Genomic DNA, 16,411 nt, shown 5'->3' on the forward strand with positions numbered 1-16,411 from the left:
GAATACCCTTCCACATTTTGTGGCTTTACTGAGAGATTTGGTAAATATGTTATTTAAAAAAAATGCTTTGGATCTTAGAATTAAGTTTCTTTTGGATGTGTCCATGTACAGAGACTAACCATAGTTAGCCAATTTCTTATCAGGTTCCATATTTACAGAATCCCAGAAAAGCCAGAAGTTGCTTGTGTAATATTCACACTGTTATGCCCAGAATTTGTGATCCCCAAAGACCACCAGGGAGCCGAGTCCCATGCAAAAGCAAAAGAGCCTTTATTCGAGCTAGCTCGAGCTCAATCCCCTACCTGCACCGATGCAGTGGTGAGATACCGGGGAGAGAGAGCGCTAGTTTCAAAAGCAGAAAGGTTTTATAGGGGTCTAGGGGCAGTTGGTGAGGTAATGGCTGTGGCCTCAGCTGATTGGCTGGAGAAGGGTCGGAGTCCTGTTTTGCAGGTCTCTGGGCTGTTTTGATCAGGAAGTTTGAATGGGTGAGCGGGAGGTTACTCAAGGGGAGGAGGCGTGGTCTAGGTGAAGGACACAGAACAAGATGGAGTCGGCTGGCGTAGGCCCGCCCTTTCAACACCTTATGTCAAAAGAATAAAACAGTTTACAGCTACCATTGTTAATAACAGAGTTCATTTCCTGACAGGGCATATGAATGTAGAGGTTTGGGTTTATGGAACAGTAAGGTAAAGGCAGCGTACTGTTGGCCTATCCAACTTTCTTTCTCTTTCTTTCTTTTTTTTCCCCCTAGTGGTGGGAATTTCTGTTTGTTCAAGACTTAACCAGATTCCAGAGAGTTTCTGATTGTTCCAGCAGAGAGAACTCATGTTTTCTCTGTTGCTTTGACGATCACCTCCCTAATGAGAGAATGATGTCCTTTGATCCATTTGGAAAGAGAGGCTCCTCAGATAGCAGACTGAATTGCTTTCAAACTTCAGTTATCTGTGTGTATAGAGGATGTACATCTGAGGTGAAAGAATAAAATGAGAAGCAAGCCTAAGGCTACCTGGGATGTTAGGAGGTCTGGAGTCACACTTTGATAAGATCCAGTATTCTTTGGATGAAGATTCCCCTGCCTCCTTCAGAGTCTAATAGTTTTCCTGGGCCCTGTCTGGATGCATTCCTTACTCTGGATACTTAACAACCATGACTGCCATTCCAGGCCATCTCTAATGCTATTCTATTTGGCCCATCTCCCCTACTGACTCTGCAGGTGAGTTCGGGCTTCTGAGAAGAGGACACACTACCATATTTTTAGTACCTTCCTCCCTAAAGTCACAAACACTGGATTTTCTCAACGACTGAACAGCGTCTGGGAGGGTAGAGCTCCTCACAACCCCTCATCTTTCTCATCTACTATTCTCCTTTCTTCTCTGTCCAGTTGCAGAGAGTGGCTGCAAGGGCAGTACTGTGATTTCAAGCCAGGACTTAGCCGTTGTTTCCTCGGCCATGTACTAGATCGCCAATCGACTATTTGCAGCTACAGCTCCATCTTCTCAGAATTACTAGAGAGACCATGCTGTGTTCAGCACTGAAGTTAAAGAAGACAACCAGAATCTACCCCCTCGGCCGCTGCGCCCCTTATCCTGAACAGCAAGTGCAGAACTCCACACTCATGATTTGTATATAGGTTGACGGTGTTAAGCAGTTAGGCAGACGTGCAGCAGCATCACTGTAGTCAGTGGGATAATCAGCACCATAATAGAATTTGTAGGTTTGCCTGGACACCTTCATAGGGTTGACTGGTAAAGAAAACAGTGAGTCCAAATGGATTCAGACAATTTATTACTTATACGCACGGCAAAGTAAGATCAGCGTGGTGTTAGTTCCTAGTGCCACAGGATGACCCCCAACCAGAGGGGCCAGATGAGAGGTAGCAGAGGTGTTGGGCCACTCTGCTGCTGAGGAGTTGACTGCAAACCATAGCCAAGTGGTCTGGTAGCCTGTAACTAAACCCTAAGGAGGTTGAGGGGGGAAGTCCTGTGCTTTCACTCTCTGAAATCATGGTTGTGGCTGAGAACCTACTTCGTGGCTTCCCATTACCACAAAGCCTTTTCCCTTGTGTTTCACGAAGAACTACAGGGTCAGACTCAGTCAAGACTTGGGCCAGCCTGCAGTTAAGCCTCACCTATGTGGTCTTTGTGAGAAACCTACAAAGTCATCAGGGGGCCAGGGCAGATCTGTTTCTCTAAGATGGGCGGTACAAAGAGAAAGAAAATGGGGAACTGAAGGGACTGGATGTTTCTGTAATTTGAAGCTTCTATAAATAATTAAGGTGTCCTTTCTAAGAGAGAAATAGGCACTGAGAAGAGCATGGATATCACTTTGAAGCGAGAAAACATATCTTAAGTTGTTTTCATGAGAAGCTTAGCTGTCTTGAGTAAGGCTGCAGCTCAGCTTTTCAAATGCAAAATCATAACATTCTGATGGCTTATGTAAAAAATTCTAAAAACCAACAACTGTGGGCACATCACAGTGTCACAGTTTAATCTAAATTCCCTGACTGTGTGAAGGTTGGTGGAGAGGATGTCAATTACTTTCAAGTTAATTGGCATTCACTGGCTTCTTGTGTCAGGGCTCAGGGTTTCCTTTGACACAGCACTCCAGCTGAAACATACAGTAGGCAACTAACATTTCACTTGTAGAGCACTCAAGTCTACAGATACCATTCCCATAGCATTTCTGGTGCATTTCTGATGACAGTGGATTCAAGCCTGGAAAGAAGATGAATGCAAAAATAATTATTTAGTCCAAAAAGTCACAGAATTAGTGCCTCCATTTCTATCAAACTGGATTCCAAGGGGACTTAATCAGGCTTAATCATAATGATTGATTCTGTAGTTGAAAAAAGATGAACTAGTGCTATGAATTGAATTATGTTCACTTTATCCCTCATCTTCCATTTGTATGTTGAAACCCTCACCCCCAATGTGACTATTTGGAGAGAAGGATTCTAGGAGGTAAAGTGAATTGCATCTCTAAGGGTGGGGCTCTTAGACACAGAGAGAGGCTGGTTGTCTAAAATCCAGGAAGATAACTCCCATCAGAAACAGAATCAGCCTGCGGTTGATCTGGACTGTCCAGCCTACAGAACTGTGAGAAAATTCATTTTGTTGAAACCACACAGTCAGTGGTATTTTGTTATGGTACTCTGAGCTGAGACAATTAGTAGCTTGGAAGTTTGCCCAAATTGGTAAGTTAATATACTCTAAACAATCAAGTTACCTATGCATGTAGTCATTCACTCATTATTTAATTATGTATTCATTCCCAAGCCAGTTTTTATAAGATTTGAATGCAATGTAGACCTTAAACTCAAAGAATTTTCAATCTAGACCAAGAGAGAAGAAACACAAAATATCTATGAGAGCGCGGAAGACAGAATCATTTGCAAAGCAGAATGCTATGATGAGTTCAGTGGAGGATAAAATATATTCTGAAGATTTAGAATGTCTTATTGGGACCCAGGGCATTTTGAGCTGAGCTTATGATTTTATGGACATATTACTCTGTAGAATTATCAAAATATGGATATGTCTTTATTTCCGTATGTAAGAAGGTGTTAAAAGGAAAAGAATGTCAAGTATTTTGGTCATCTGTAGAAATTTTGAGTCAGCCCATATCCTGTGCAAGTTATCATGTCCTGGAAGGTAATTGTCCTATAGGGCAAAAAAGGGATCAAGATTACTTACCTGGCAAGATGAAAGCCCAGGGAGATGAAGTGAAGTGGGCTATGTAACAAGACAAGAAATTCCTACAGAAATGACAGCTTTGGGAATGTATAAGGCACTAAAGTGAATATTGTAGACTATCTCAGTTGTCTAGAAGCCATGAATCCATTTCCATAAACCATAGTGGAATTGGTCCCATCAATAGCTTCAAGAGGCCTGGGTTGTATGGATTCTTAAATCCAGCCTAATGAGTCAGGTGACCAGAAAATCTGGTTCACCTGCCTAGAGATTACTTGAGGGCGGATGAGAAATTAAATGGGACCCTATAACATATGGACTTGAACTGATTCAATAGCACTGAGTGAAGAGAATATTCAGGAGAGATTTTAAAAATCAGTCATGAATGTGGTCAAGCTACAGTTTGAGGCCAGTCAGCATTCTCTCATGTGTCCCTGATCAGATATTTCTTTTAGCACGTAAAGCCCCTTAATTCTCTTGGAACACGTAGTTCCAAATCTGTTTCTCCATGTATCTAAGGAATCTACAAATTATGAATTTCAGTAAATTAGAAAGCTAACAAATTGTGTTATCACTATTTTCTGTTTTGGACTATTCTGCCTGGATGTGTTCCTAAATTAGGGACAAAACAATAGTGGCAAAACAGGATGGGGTATTACTAATGAAAATATTATGAAAACTCTCAGGAGTCACGTACCTGTTATGTATAGGCCTGTTCTATACATCAGCACACTTAATCCTGGCAAGACTCAGAGGTTAGTTTTGTTTCCATTTTGTGAATGAAGAAACTAAGGTTCAGAGAAGCTTTGACTTTTGCCTAAAGCTGCACAGTTAACAAGTTGAAGAGCCCAGATTCAAGCTCAGGTCTTGCTAACGTCAAACCGGTTGATGCTTCCACTTTGAAAATAAAAGGGTCCACGGTAGGAGGACATTTGTAGGTTTGCTTAGTGGAATTGCTCTTCTAGACAAATGGTTCCCCAGGAAGAGTCCCATTTTACCTGCCAGAGCTGGGTCCACACGGGAGAGCAAGACAAGGACAATGACGAGAGGCTTCATGGCTGGGAGCTTCTGTTGAGGATGAAGGTGGCAGGGTCTGACACTGGCTGTCAGAGTGCAGAAAGGGAAGGTTGGACACACCGTCCCGTACAAACCTGAGAGGTCTGGGGTATACACTGCTCTGGGTAGACATGCTACACTGATCTTCCCCGAGGCAGTGCAGTTGGCCAGCTTGTGTGAGGAAAAACAGCCAGCTCTTTCTGGTGTGGCCGCTTCTCCTGTTGACGAAGGCACTGCTCCCCCACCTGGATTTCCCAAAGGTATTAATGGAGACCTGAGAACTATAGTTTTTCTTCTTCAAGGAAATAACCTTGAATTTTTGGGTTTTTCATGTTACAACAAAAATTAAATGCCAATTTTAGAAAATTTATAAAGTACTAAAAATGATAAGGAAGGAAAAGTTAACACGTGAGCCTCATCTCTCAGAAACAAGCTGTGTGTTTCTTAAAGAAATTTTATTTATGCCTGGTTTATTATTTGATATTTTGTTTTGTATAGTTCTAAACAATGTACTCAGATATGCTGTTTTTGTAGCATGATATATACCATAAGTATTTTTTGTCTCATTATAAACTCTTCATAAATGATATTTTAAAAGCTGCATAATATTCTGTCAAGGTCATTTTTTAGAACTATCACTATTAAAAAAAAATCTTTACTGGGGTGCCTGGGTGGCTCAGTCGATTAAGCCTCCGAGTCTTGATTTTGGCTCAGGTCATGATCTCATAGTTCATGGGTTATGAGCCCTGGTCTCTGCTGATGGTGTAGAGCCTGCTTGGGATTCTCTCTCTCTCTCTCTCTCTCTCTCTCTCTCTCTCTCTCTCTCTCTCTCTCCTCTCTCTGCCCCTCCCTCACTTGTGCTTGCTCTCTCTCAAAGTAAATGAATAAACTTAAAAAAATCTTTATTGAGATATAAATGACATAAAAATTTAAATATTAAAGTGTACAATTTGATAAGCTTTGACACATATACTTTTGTGAAACCATCATCACATTCAAGATGATGAACATATCTGTTACCCCAACCATTCTTCAAGACTTTTCCTCAACAGCTTTAGTGAGGTATAATTAACAAATGAAAGTTGCTAATGTTTAAGCAGTAAAATGTGATGATTTGAAGTACATATACATTGTGAAATGCTTACCGCAATCAAACTAATTAACATATCTATCCCCTCAAATAGTTACAATTTGGGCGCCTGGTTGGCTCAGTGGGTTAAGCGGTTAAGCAGTTAATGTCTGACTTCAGGCTCAGGTCATGACCTCGAGGTTGGTGAGTTCTAGCCCTTGCTGGGCTCTGTGCTGACAGCTCAGGGCCTGGAGCCTGCTTCGGATTCTGTGTCTCCCTCCTTCTCTGCCTCTCCCCTGCTCACACGCTGTGTCTCTTTCTCTCTCAAAAATAAACATTAAACATTTAATTAAAACAATTAAAAAATAGTTACAATTTTTTTCTGGTGAGAATATATAAGATTTACTTGCTTAGCAAATTTCAAGTATACAATATTTTATTAACTAGAGTCACCATATTGCACATTAGGTCCTTAGAACGTATTCTTATAACTGAAAGTTTGTTACCTTTGACTAACATCTCCCCATTTCCCCCACTTTCCAAATTCTGGCAATATCCACTTTACCTTCTGGTTCTGAGTTTCACTTTTTTGAGATTTCCTTAAGTGAGATCAGCCAGTATTTGTCTATATATGGCTTTTTTCACTTAGCACAATATTCTCTAGGTTTATCCATGTTGTCCCAAATGGCAAGGTTTCCTGCTTTCTTATGGCTGAATAATAGTCCATTGCATAAACATACCACATCTTCTTTATCTACTTAGTATTGACAGTCACTGAGGTTGTTTCCATGGTTTTTAAAAATTTGTATTATTATTATTTTTTAGTTTTGACAATTATTGAAGACCTTTATTAACAGGTGCTTGCCATTTGTTGACTTTTTTTTGAAAAAATGAAGTTAGAGAATTTTAATACAAATTAAAAATGAGGTTCTTAAAAATCTCGGCTTGACAGGATATGAAACAATTAAAAAACCTTTAAAGGTGTATTGAGAAAAACCAGTTTTTTTTTCCTTTAAACACATTTGTCATTACCAAAAAGAGACATCTTTAGGGAAAAGTGATAAAACCCCCATGCTGCATAGATGGTTCTATTTATCTGGTCAATGGGCAAAAAACAAGTACTTAAGGTCTTCAACTCTAATCTTTTGTTCGTTTCTTATTGCTAGAATTCCTTATCCATTTCTTATTGTTGGAAGACTAACCTGGATGATGGTAAAGATGGTAAGGTGGCATTTACTCAGCCCTGCCCTGCCCATTCTTGGGAGCAGATGATTTTTCAGCTGGTGAACTGGCTGCTTTTATCTCTTTGTCATCTTGTGGTTTAGGGTTTTCTGGGCTTTGGCCTCTGTAATTGAAGTTGCAGCGGTACCAACATTGAAGTGACCGCTGGCTTTGGGTCTCATCGCGATTTCCCTTATCTTCTGCATTGTTGCCTTCGGTCAGCAGGACCCCTACAGAATCATAGTCTATAACCCCCCCCGCCCCCCCCCCCCCCCAATACATATTCTGTCTCACTGGTCTACCTTGCTCTCCTGCACCCTGCTCGACAGCTCCCTCTACCACCTCTCCCTGCCCAGGAGGGTTGGAAGACTGGTTGACGCCCGTAGGGTCTCCGCTTGTAAGTAAAGTGGGAATCGTCACCTGCCTTAGGGCTGGCACGGTTGCGCCTGGCCTTAGGGAGCGCTGTCTGATCCCTGGTTCTTTTCCCCACTCTCACCATTCGGGTAATTCTGGGGGCAGTAGCGTGGAGGACCTTTGTGACATGCATAACATCCATAATGCTTATGGTTTGCTGCATATTTACTGCCTTGCACTGGGATGCAACGAGGGCCTATCACAGTTGCTGCCTTTGCACCCTTTTCTCCTTCAACAACATTAAACTCTGCAGTCTCTCCATCCCCTGCCTCCATTGCAAAGGTGCTTCCTGGGGTTATTCTTTATGGCAGTCTGGCGTGCAAATACATCTACCTTGGTGTCATTCCTCTTGATAAACCCATATCTGTCTTCCTACACGGAGCCATTTCACTCTTCCCAAAACCTTGGTTGGATGACCCTGTCCCTGCTGGAAGGCACTGTGGATGTGAGGCCATCGGGGTCACCGCTCCCTGTGCCGCTGCCTGGTGATGCCCAGCTTGGTGTGGGCAGTGCTGGGGGTGTCAGGCAGCTGCTGAGACTCTGCCTTGCTGCTCATGCTTGCAGTGATGGTGACTGGGTCGGCTGTGGCAGCTCCTCCCAGGTGTGATGGTACCTAGACGGGTGGTGGTGGTGGGGCTGTTCAGGGCTCTCTGGGACCCGCTCTCTGCTCCCGCTACTGGTGGAATTCTGTTGTTTGCATATCCTGGCTATTGTAAATCATGCTGCATTAAACATGAGTGTGCAGATAACTCTTTGAGATACTGATAAAGTTTCCTTTGGCTATGTGCCCAGAAATGGGATTGCTGGATCACATGTAATTTTAATTCTTTGATTAAATTTTGATTTATTTTTTTGATTAAATCTATACCGTTTTCTGTAATGGCAGTACCAATTTACATTCCCAGCAATAGTGCTCAAGGGTTCCGTTTTCTCCACATCATTGCCAACACTTCCTGTCTCTTGTCTTTTTCATAATAGCCGTTCCAGCAGGTGTGAGGCAATATCTCATTGGGTTTTGCTTTGCATTTCCCTGATGATTAGTGATGTTGAAGCCCTTTTTATCTACCTATTGACCATTTGAATGTCTCCTTTGGAAAACTGTATTCAAGACCTTTGCCTCTTTTTAATTAGTTTGTTATTTTTCTATTGAGTTGTATGGGCTCCTTATATAGTTTGGATATTACTCTCTTATCAGATATATGATTCACAAACATTTTCTCTCATTCTTCTCATTTTGTTGATAGTTTCCTTTGTTGTACAGAAGCTCTTTAGTTTGATGTAGTCCACTTGTTTATTTTTCCTTTTGTTGCCTGTTCTTTTGGTGTCATATCCAAAAAATTATTGCCAAGAACTCAACGTCAAGGAGCTTTCCCCCCATGTTCTCTTCTAGGAGTCTTATGCTTACAGGTCTTACATTTAAATCTTTAATATATTTAGAATTTATTGTATATGGTGTAAGAGAAGAATACAGTTTCACTGTTTTCCATGTAGATATCCAGTTTTCCCAACACCCCATTTGTTAAATAGACTATAGTTTCCCCATTATGTGTTCTTGGCACCCTTGTCAAATATTAGTTGATTATATATGTGTGGGATTAGCTCTGAGCTCTTTATTCTGTTCACTGATATGTGCCAGTTTTTGTGCCAGTTCCGTAGTGTTTTTTTTAAAAAATTTTTTTTTAGCGTTTTTATTTTTGAGACAGAGAGACAGAGCATGAATGGGGAAGGGGCAGAGAGAGAGGGAGACACAGAATCGGAAGCAGGCTCCAGGCTCTGAGCCATCAGCCCAGAGCCCGACGCAGGGCTCGAACTCACGGACCGCGAGATCGTGACCTGAGCTGAAGTCGGACGCTTAACCGACTGAGCCACCCAGGCGCCCCAATTCCATAGTGTTTTGATTACTAAAGCCTTATACTGTTTGAAGTCAAGAGAGTGATGCCTTCATCTTTGTTCTTTCTTAAGATTGCTTTGGTCATTCATGGTCTTTTGTGCTCCCATAGCAGTTTTAAGATCATTTTTCCTATTTCTGTGAAAAATGCCATTGGAATTTTACTAGGGATTGCATTGAATCTGTAGATTGCTTTGGGTATTATGGACATTTTGACAATATTAATTCTTCCAGTCCATGAACACAGGATTTCTTTCCATTTATTTGTCTTCTTCACTTTTTCATCAATATTCTATAATTTTCAGTGTAAAGATCTTTTTACTTCCTTATTTAAATATGTTCCAAAGTATTTAATTCCTTTGATGCTACTAAAAAGTGGATTGTTTTCTTTCTTTCTTTTTTAAAGTTTATTTATTTGTTTTGAGAGAGAGACAGCATGAGCAGGGGAGAGGCAGGAGAGAGAGAGAATCCCAAGCAGGCTCTGCACTGACAGTGCAGAGCCAGATGCGGGGCTCAAACTCATGAACTGGGAGATCATGACCTAAGTTGAAATCAAGATTTGATGTTTAACTGACTCAGTCACCTAGGAACCCCAAGAGGATTATTTTCTTAATTCATTTTTTCAAGTAGTTTTTTTGTGAGTGTATAGAAATGTAAATATTTTTTTCTATTTTAATTTTGTATCCTTTACCAAATTCACTTATTAGTTCTAGAAGTTATTTTGGTGGAGTCTTCAGTGTTTTCTATACATAAACTCATATAATCTGTAAACAGAGACAATTTTACTTCTTTTCTGATTTGAATACATTTAATTTCTTTTTCTTGCCTAATTGTGATGGCTAGGACTTCCAGTATTATGTTAAATAGAAGTGGTGAGAACGGGCACCCTTGTCCTTTTCCTGATCTTAGAGGAAAAGCTTTTCACCATTGAGTATGAAGTTAGCTGTGTGGTTGTCTTATATGGCCTTTATTATATTGAGGAACATTCCTTCTATGCCTTATTTGTTGACAGTTTCTATCATAACAGAACGTTGAATTTGTTAAACACTTCCATTGAAATGATCACATAATTTTTATCCTTCATTGTGTTAATATGATTTATCACATTTATTGATTTGCCTATGTTCAACCATCCTTGCATTCTGGGGATGAATTCCACTTGATCATGGGGTATGATCCTTGTAATGTGCTCTTGAATTTGGTTAACTAATATTTTCTTGATGATTTTTGCACCTTGTTCATCAGGGGTATTTGCCTATAATTTTCTTGTGGTTTCTTTGACTGGTATTGGTGGCAGGGTAATGCTGGCCTTTACAATAAGTTTGAAAGTGTTACTTCCTTTTCAATTTTTTGGGGAATATTTGAGAAGATTTATTTTTATTTAAGGTACTAAGTCTTCTTTGAATTTTTTTTAATGTTTATTTATTTTTGAGAGAGAGAAAGACAGAGCATAGTGGGAGAGGGGCAGAGAGAGAGGGAGACGCAGAATCTGAAGCGGGCTCCAGGCTCCGAGCTGTCAGCACAGAACCTGACGCAGGGCTCAAACTCATGAACCACCAGATCATGACCTGAGCCGAAGTCGAACGCTTAACTGACTGAGCCACCCAGGTGCCTATTAAGTCTTCTTTAAATGTTTGGTAGAATTTACCAGTGGAATCACCTTGTCCTGGGTTTTTGTTTATGGGGAGATTTTAGATTTCTGATTTAATCTCCTTGCTTGTTATTGGTTATCAGCCATTCTATTACTTCATGGTTCAGTCTTGATACATTGTGTGTTTCTAGGAATTTATTTCTCCTAAGTTATCTAATTTATTGGTATACAATTCTTCATAGTAGTCTTTATGGTAATTTGCATTTCTGTGGTTATGAGTTTTAATGTCTACTCTTTCCTTTATAATTTTATTAACTTGAGTCATCTCTTATTTTTTTTGGTTTAGCCAAATGTTTGTCAATTTTATTTTATTTTTTTAAAATTCTTAGCTTCATTGATTTTTTCTGTTGTCTTACTAGTGTCTAATTAATTTATTTCAAATCTAATCTTCATTATTGTCTTCTATCTGCTAACTTTGGGCTTAGTTTGTTTTTCTTTTCTAGTCGGGGTGTTAGGTTAGGTTGTTTATTTGAGGTATCTTTTTTCTTAATGTGCTTGTTCATCATTATAAACTTCCCCCTTAGAACTTCTTTTGTTGTATTGCATTAGTTTTGGTGTGTGGTTTGTTCATTCATTGGTTTCAGGATATTTTTTTATTTATCTTTTTATTTCTTTGGTTCATAGTGTTTTCAGAAGAGTGTTGTTTAATTTCCCCCACATTAGCCAGTTTTTGACTTTTTTCCCGTCACTAATTTCTAGTGTCATAACATCACATTTGGGAAACATGCTTTCTATGATTTTAATGTTCTTACATTTTAAGGCTAGTTTTGTTTTTCTGACTTATTTATTCTGGAGAATTTTCTTTGAGAATCATATGTATTCTGCTTCTGTTGGATAGAATGTTCTGTAGATGTCTGTTAGGTCCATTTGGGCTAAAGTGCAGTTCAAGTCCATTATTTCCTTATTGATTTTCTGTCTGGATGATCTATCCATTTTTGAAAATAGGGTATTAGGTTCCCCTACTATTATTATACTGCTCTTTATTTTTGCCCTCGGGTCTGTTTATTTATGTGCTGCAATATTGTGCACATATATATTTATAATTGTTATATCCTCTGGATGAATTTACCCTTTTTTCATTATATGATGACTTTGTCTCTGATTACAGTTTTTGACTTCAAGTCTATTTTGTCTAGTAAAAATATAACTAGTTCTGCTCTCTTTTGTTTTCTGTTTTCATGGAATGTCTTTCCCTTCAATTTCTGATGATGAGTGTCCTTAATGCTTGAGTATCTTGTGGGCCCATATAGCTGAGCTGGGTCTTACTACTTTATCCATTGAAGCATTCTGTCTTTTAATTGGAAAATTTAAACCATTTACATTTGAAGTAATTTTTGAGAGGTAAGAACTTACTATCACCATTTTGTCAATTGCTTTATGATTTTTTTGGTAGTTTTTAAATTCTTTTCCTCTTTTGCTGTCTTTTTTTGTTAGCTGATTTTTTTATAGTAGTATTCTATTATTTTTTCTCTTTATTATCTATGTATTTATTATGGATTTTGCCTTGTGATTATAATCAAGGTGTCATAGTACATGTTATAGTTGTAAGTCTATTTTTAGCTGTAATAATAACTTCGATTGCATAAAAAAGTTCATCCATTTATTTTCTTACCCTTAAAGTTTATGTTATTGGTGCTCCTATTTACATATTTTTATATTGTGTACCCATTAACAAAATATCATAGGTATATTTTTGACCATTTTTTTTTGACTTGTATGCTAGAATACATACATTTTCTTAATGGCATCTGGGAACTTGTTTGTTACCCTTTGGTTAGCTGAAGTTGCTTCTCCTGTTATCTCGACATTTTAAAAGCCATACCTCTTTCTATTATCAAATTATCCTCTGTTAGCATTAAACTTTTCAGCCTTAAATTCTTAACCTTCCTTTTGCTTTAAGTTAATTTTGCTTTTTTCTCTGATCACATGAGAGTCTACAGGTAAGCCTTTCTTATAGCAATTCTGCACCTACATAAAAGCTACATTTTTCAGTAGGACATAAAAAGATATTTTGCAAGGGCACCTGGGTGGCTCAGTCAGTTAAGTGTATGACTTTGGCGCAAGTCATGATCTCACGGTTCATGAGTTTGAGCCCCACATGGGTCAGCAGAACCTGGAACCTGCTTCAGACTCTGTGTCTCTCTCTCTCTGCTCCTCCCCAGCTTGCACTCTGTCTCTCTCTCTCTCTCAAAAATAAATACAACATTTAAAAAAAAGATATTTTGCAAAAAGTGCAAATTTTACACTTGCTGGTATAGCTGTGAGGATGGGTTGATGAATTCCTTTTTTTTTTTTTTTTTTTTAATTTTTTATGTTTTTGAGAGAGAGAGAGAGCAAAGGAGGGCAGAAAGAGAGGGGGAGAGAGCATGGAGCCTGATGTGGAGATCAATTCCACAACCTTGGGACCAACCTGAGCTGAAATCAAGAGTTGGATACTCAACCGACTGAGCACCTCATCCTTTTCTTTTTTTTTTTTTACAATGATCTTTATGCTGGATTTATTTCTTTATGTTTGTCTGTCTGTCTGTTTCATCTTTATTTTTATTTTAAAATTGATACAACTAGAAGGAAGAAATAGAAAAAGGAAGGAAAAATAGTTAAATGAAAGCAAATATAATATATTTGTGCATATTTTATAGTTTAGTAAGTGATAAAATAGACTATATTGGCATGTATTTTATGCATTCATGACATGACTTTTTCTTTTTCTTTTCTTTTTTATATTTCTCTGCTACATGTCTCATTTGTGAGTTTTTCAAATTGTCCCAAATCTCCAAAATTTTTCTAATATATTTATTGAAAAAAATCTGTGTTTTGGGCACCTGGCTGGCTCAGTCAGTTGAGCTTCCAACTTCAGCTCAGGTCATGATCTCTTGGTTTGTGAGTTTGAGCCCCACATTGGGCTCACTGCTGAGCCAGCTTTGGATCCTCTGTCTCCCTCTCTCTGCCCCTCCCCTGCTTTCTCTCTCTCTCTCAAAAATAAATAAACTTAAAAAAAAAGGTATGTGTAAGTGGAGCCATGCAGTTCAAACTCATGTTGTTCAAGAGTCAACTCAATACCATCCATTAGAGGGGAGTAACTCAATAGGAGAGGATTACATAAGAGCATGTATACCAAGATGCTGGAATCATTGGAAGCCATTTTAGAAGCTGCTACCCTATACATGGATTTTGTTTGGGAAATTTCTTACTAATTTTTTAGATTTTGATTTTAAGAATATTAAGAAAATTTTATCTGCTTACTTCCCCCCTGTTTTAAAAAGTCCCAAACAATTCACCATTACCACATTCTGAACAATGTGTACCTTTTCCCCTTGAAAAGAGAGAAATGAAGAGCAGGTTTCTGCATGTCAAAAGCCTTTGTTCTCTTGGGCACTGGAAGGAACTCTTGGATTCAGATTTTATGATAGATTTTGGAGAATGCAGATGAATTAAGAGCTTATTTCTTCCCTAAACCAAGTTTTGAGTAAGGTAGAGGAAGGATAGAATAAAAATGAAATAATGAGTATTTTAGATATTGGGGGGAAGGGCATCACTGTTTCTGTCTCCAATTCTGGAATTCATATAGTGGGTGGGGAGAGAAATGGGAGCAGGTAATGGAGGACAGACACTAGTGTTTGCTTAGGTGAGTGGAGCTCAGAGAGGTGGCAAGGCCATAGCGTAGCATAGCACTGATTGACTGGTTTTCTTTGGTAGACAGGTCTGAGATTCTCACAGCATTGTGAGGTGGTCTTCCCTCACACGGGTTCCCCCAGCATGGGAAGGGAGTAAGAGTAGAATCCTTGTATGACTGAGATCACCATAGGATGTGGTAGAGTGATAGATATTCCCACTGGAATTTCTGGTAAACTAGAATGATGCTTGAGTGGCAGAATTATCCTATGCACTAAAGAATGAGCCTTTCCCAAAGAGGTTTTTTAAAAAAATGTTTTTTTATTTATTTTGAGAGAGAAAGAGAGAGAGAGAGAGTGAGGGTGGGCAGAGAGACAGGGAGAGACAGAGAGCCCGATGAGGGGCTCGATCCCACAAACCTTGAGATCATGACCTGAGCTGAAATCAAAAGTCGGATGCTTAACTGACTGAGCCAGCCAGCTGTCCCCCAAGCCCCCAAAAAGAATTTTAAGAATGTTATTAAGAACAAGAAGCACCTTAGCAGTTGTACATTGGCTAGTGACTCAAGACCAAGTAGGGATAATGATATCTTAGTAATGTTAGCATAATCAATGCTCTCCCAGATGCCTCACCACTATAAGTCCTCTCAAACTTCCAAATAATTCTAGGGAAACAACTCTGAATACACTGAGTTTAAGTTTCTGTGACGAAGGGGAATGAGGTTCATAATAGGAATTAGGCTCATTTATTAAAAGAATAAAGTTGGGGTGCATGGGTGGCTCAGTCCATTAAGCATCCGATTTTGGGTCGGGTCATGAACTCATGGTTCATGGGTTCGAGCCCCGCATCAGGCTCTGTGCTGACAGCTTGGAGCCTGCTTCGGATTCTGTGTCTCCCTCTGTCTCTGCCCCTCCCCCACTCGTGCTCTGTCTCTCTCAAAAATAAATTAAAAAAGAAATAAAATTAGACTCTTAAAAATATGTCCAGTGAACTGATATCCATATCCCTTGCATGACTCCATTATGCTAAAACATCTCTTTATTGACACTCCCTGCATTCCCAACCTACCTTCTCTTCTGGCCTCTCTAGTTTAGTGAATTGTATTGCTAACCATTTTTTTGCCAGCTTTGAAATCACAGTATCATCTTTCATGCTTTCTTCTTATTATATCATATAGCCACTAAATTCTGTCAATCTTATTTTTGAAATCCATCCTGAATATCTTCTTTCTTCTTAGCCCTCAGTACCAGTGTCCCAGTCCTATATTACTGCAGTAGAATAGTGCTGAATAAATATATTGTGTTTTATAAGGTTGTATATCTCATACATTGAAAATATACCTTACTTAAAAAAACACATGGAATTTTCACAAATATTAATTTTAACTTAGATCACAAAGAATTTTTTAATAAATTCCAAAAGCTATAGAACAGGTCACATTCTCTGGCTCCATGAAATTATAGTTAACACATATAGAACATACACGGGGTCAGGTGCTGCTTAAGACCTTTACACATACTAAGTAACATAATTCCCATAACACCATGTAGGTATCATTGTTATCTCATTTTGTAGATAAGGAAACTGATATATAGAGAGAGTAAAGAACTTGCTCAAGGTCAGACAGTAAATTGTGGGGCTGGGATATAGTACTATAGGTGAAACAACAATATGGTTGTGGATATAAATTAAAGAAATTAATGTAAAAGCGCACACATGAAAATAGAGTGTAAGCCTTTATAAAATTCATATTTACTTGAACCTTGTCATTTAAACATATAATTATCATGAATTTCCTTTATCCATCATAT

At 38.9% G+C, this 16,411-nt stretch overlaps 1 protein-coding gene and 1 pseudogene across 1 annotated transcript; both read right to left on the reverse strand.

Moving 5' to 3' along the window:
• Nucleotides 1-2,571: 2,571 nt before the first annotated feature.
• DEFB134 (defensin beta 134) lies at nt 2,572-4,745 on the reverse strand. The gene is made up of 2 exons (XM_025922400.1): nt 4,688-4,745; nt 2,572-2,714 (listed from the first exon to the last, which is right to left on the reverse strand). Exons 1-2 carry the CDS (start codon nt 4,743-4,745, stop codon nt 2,572-2,574), a joined length of 201 nt encoding a protein of 66 aa, XP_025778185.1.
• A 2,302-nt stretch (nt 4,746-7,047) lies between these two features.
• LOC112858489 (Y-box-binding protein 1 pseudogene) lies at nt 7,048-8,005 on the reverse strand (annotated as a pseudogene).
• Between the last annotated feature and the right edge of the window lie 8,406 nt (nt 8,006-16,411).

Source organism: Puma concolor, chromosome B1 (assembly GCF_028749965.1).
Source record: "Puma concolor isolate L17-30 chromosome B1, mPumCon1.1.hap2, whole genome shotgun sequence".
Taxonomy (NCBI): domain Eukaryota; kingdom Metazoa; phylum Chordata; class Mammalia; order Carnivora; family Felidae; genus Puma; species Puma concolor.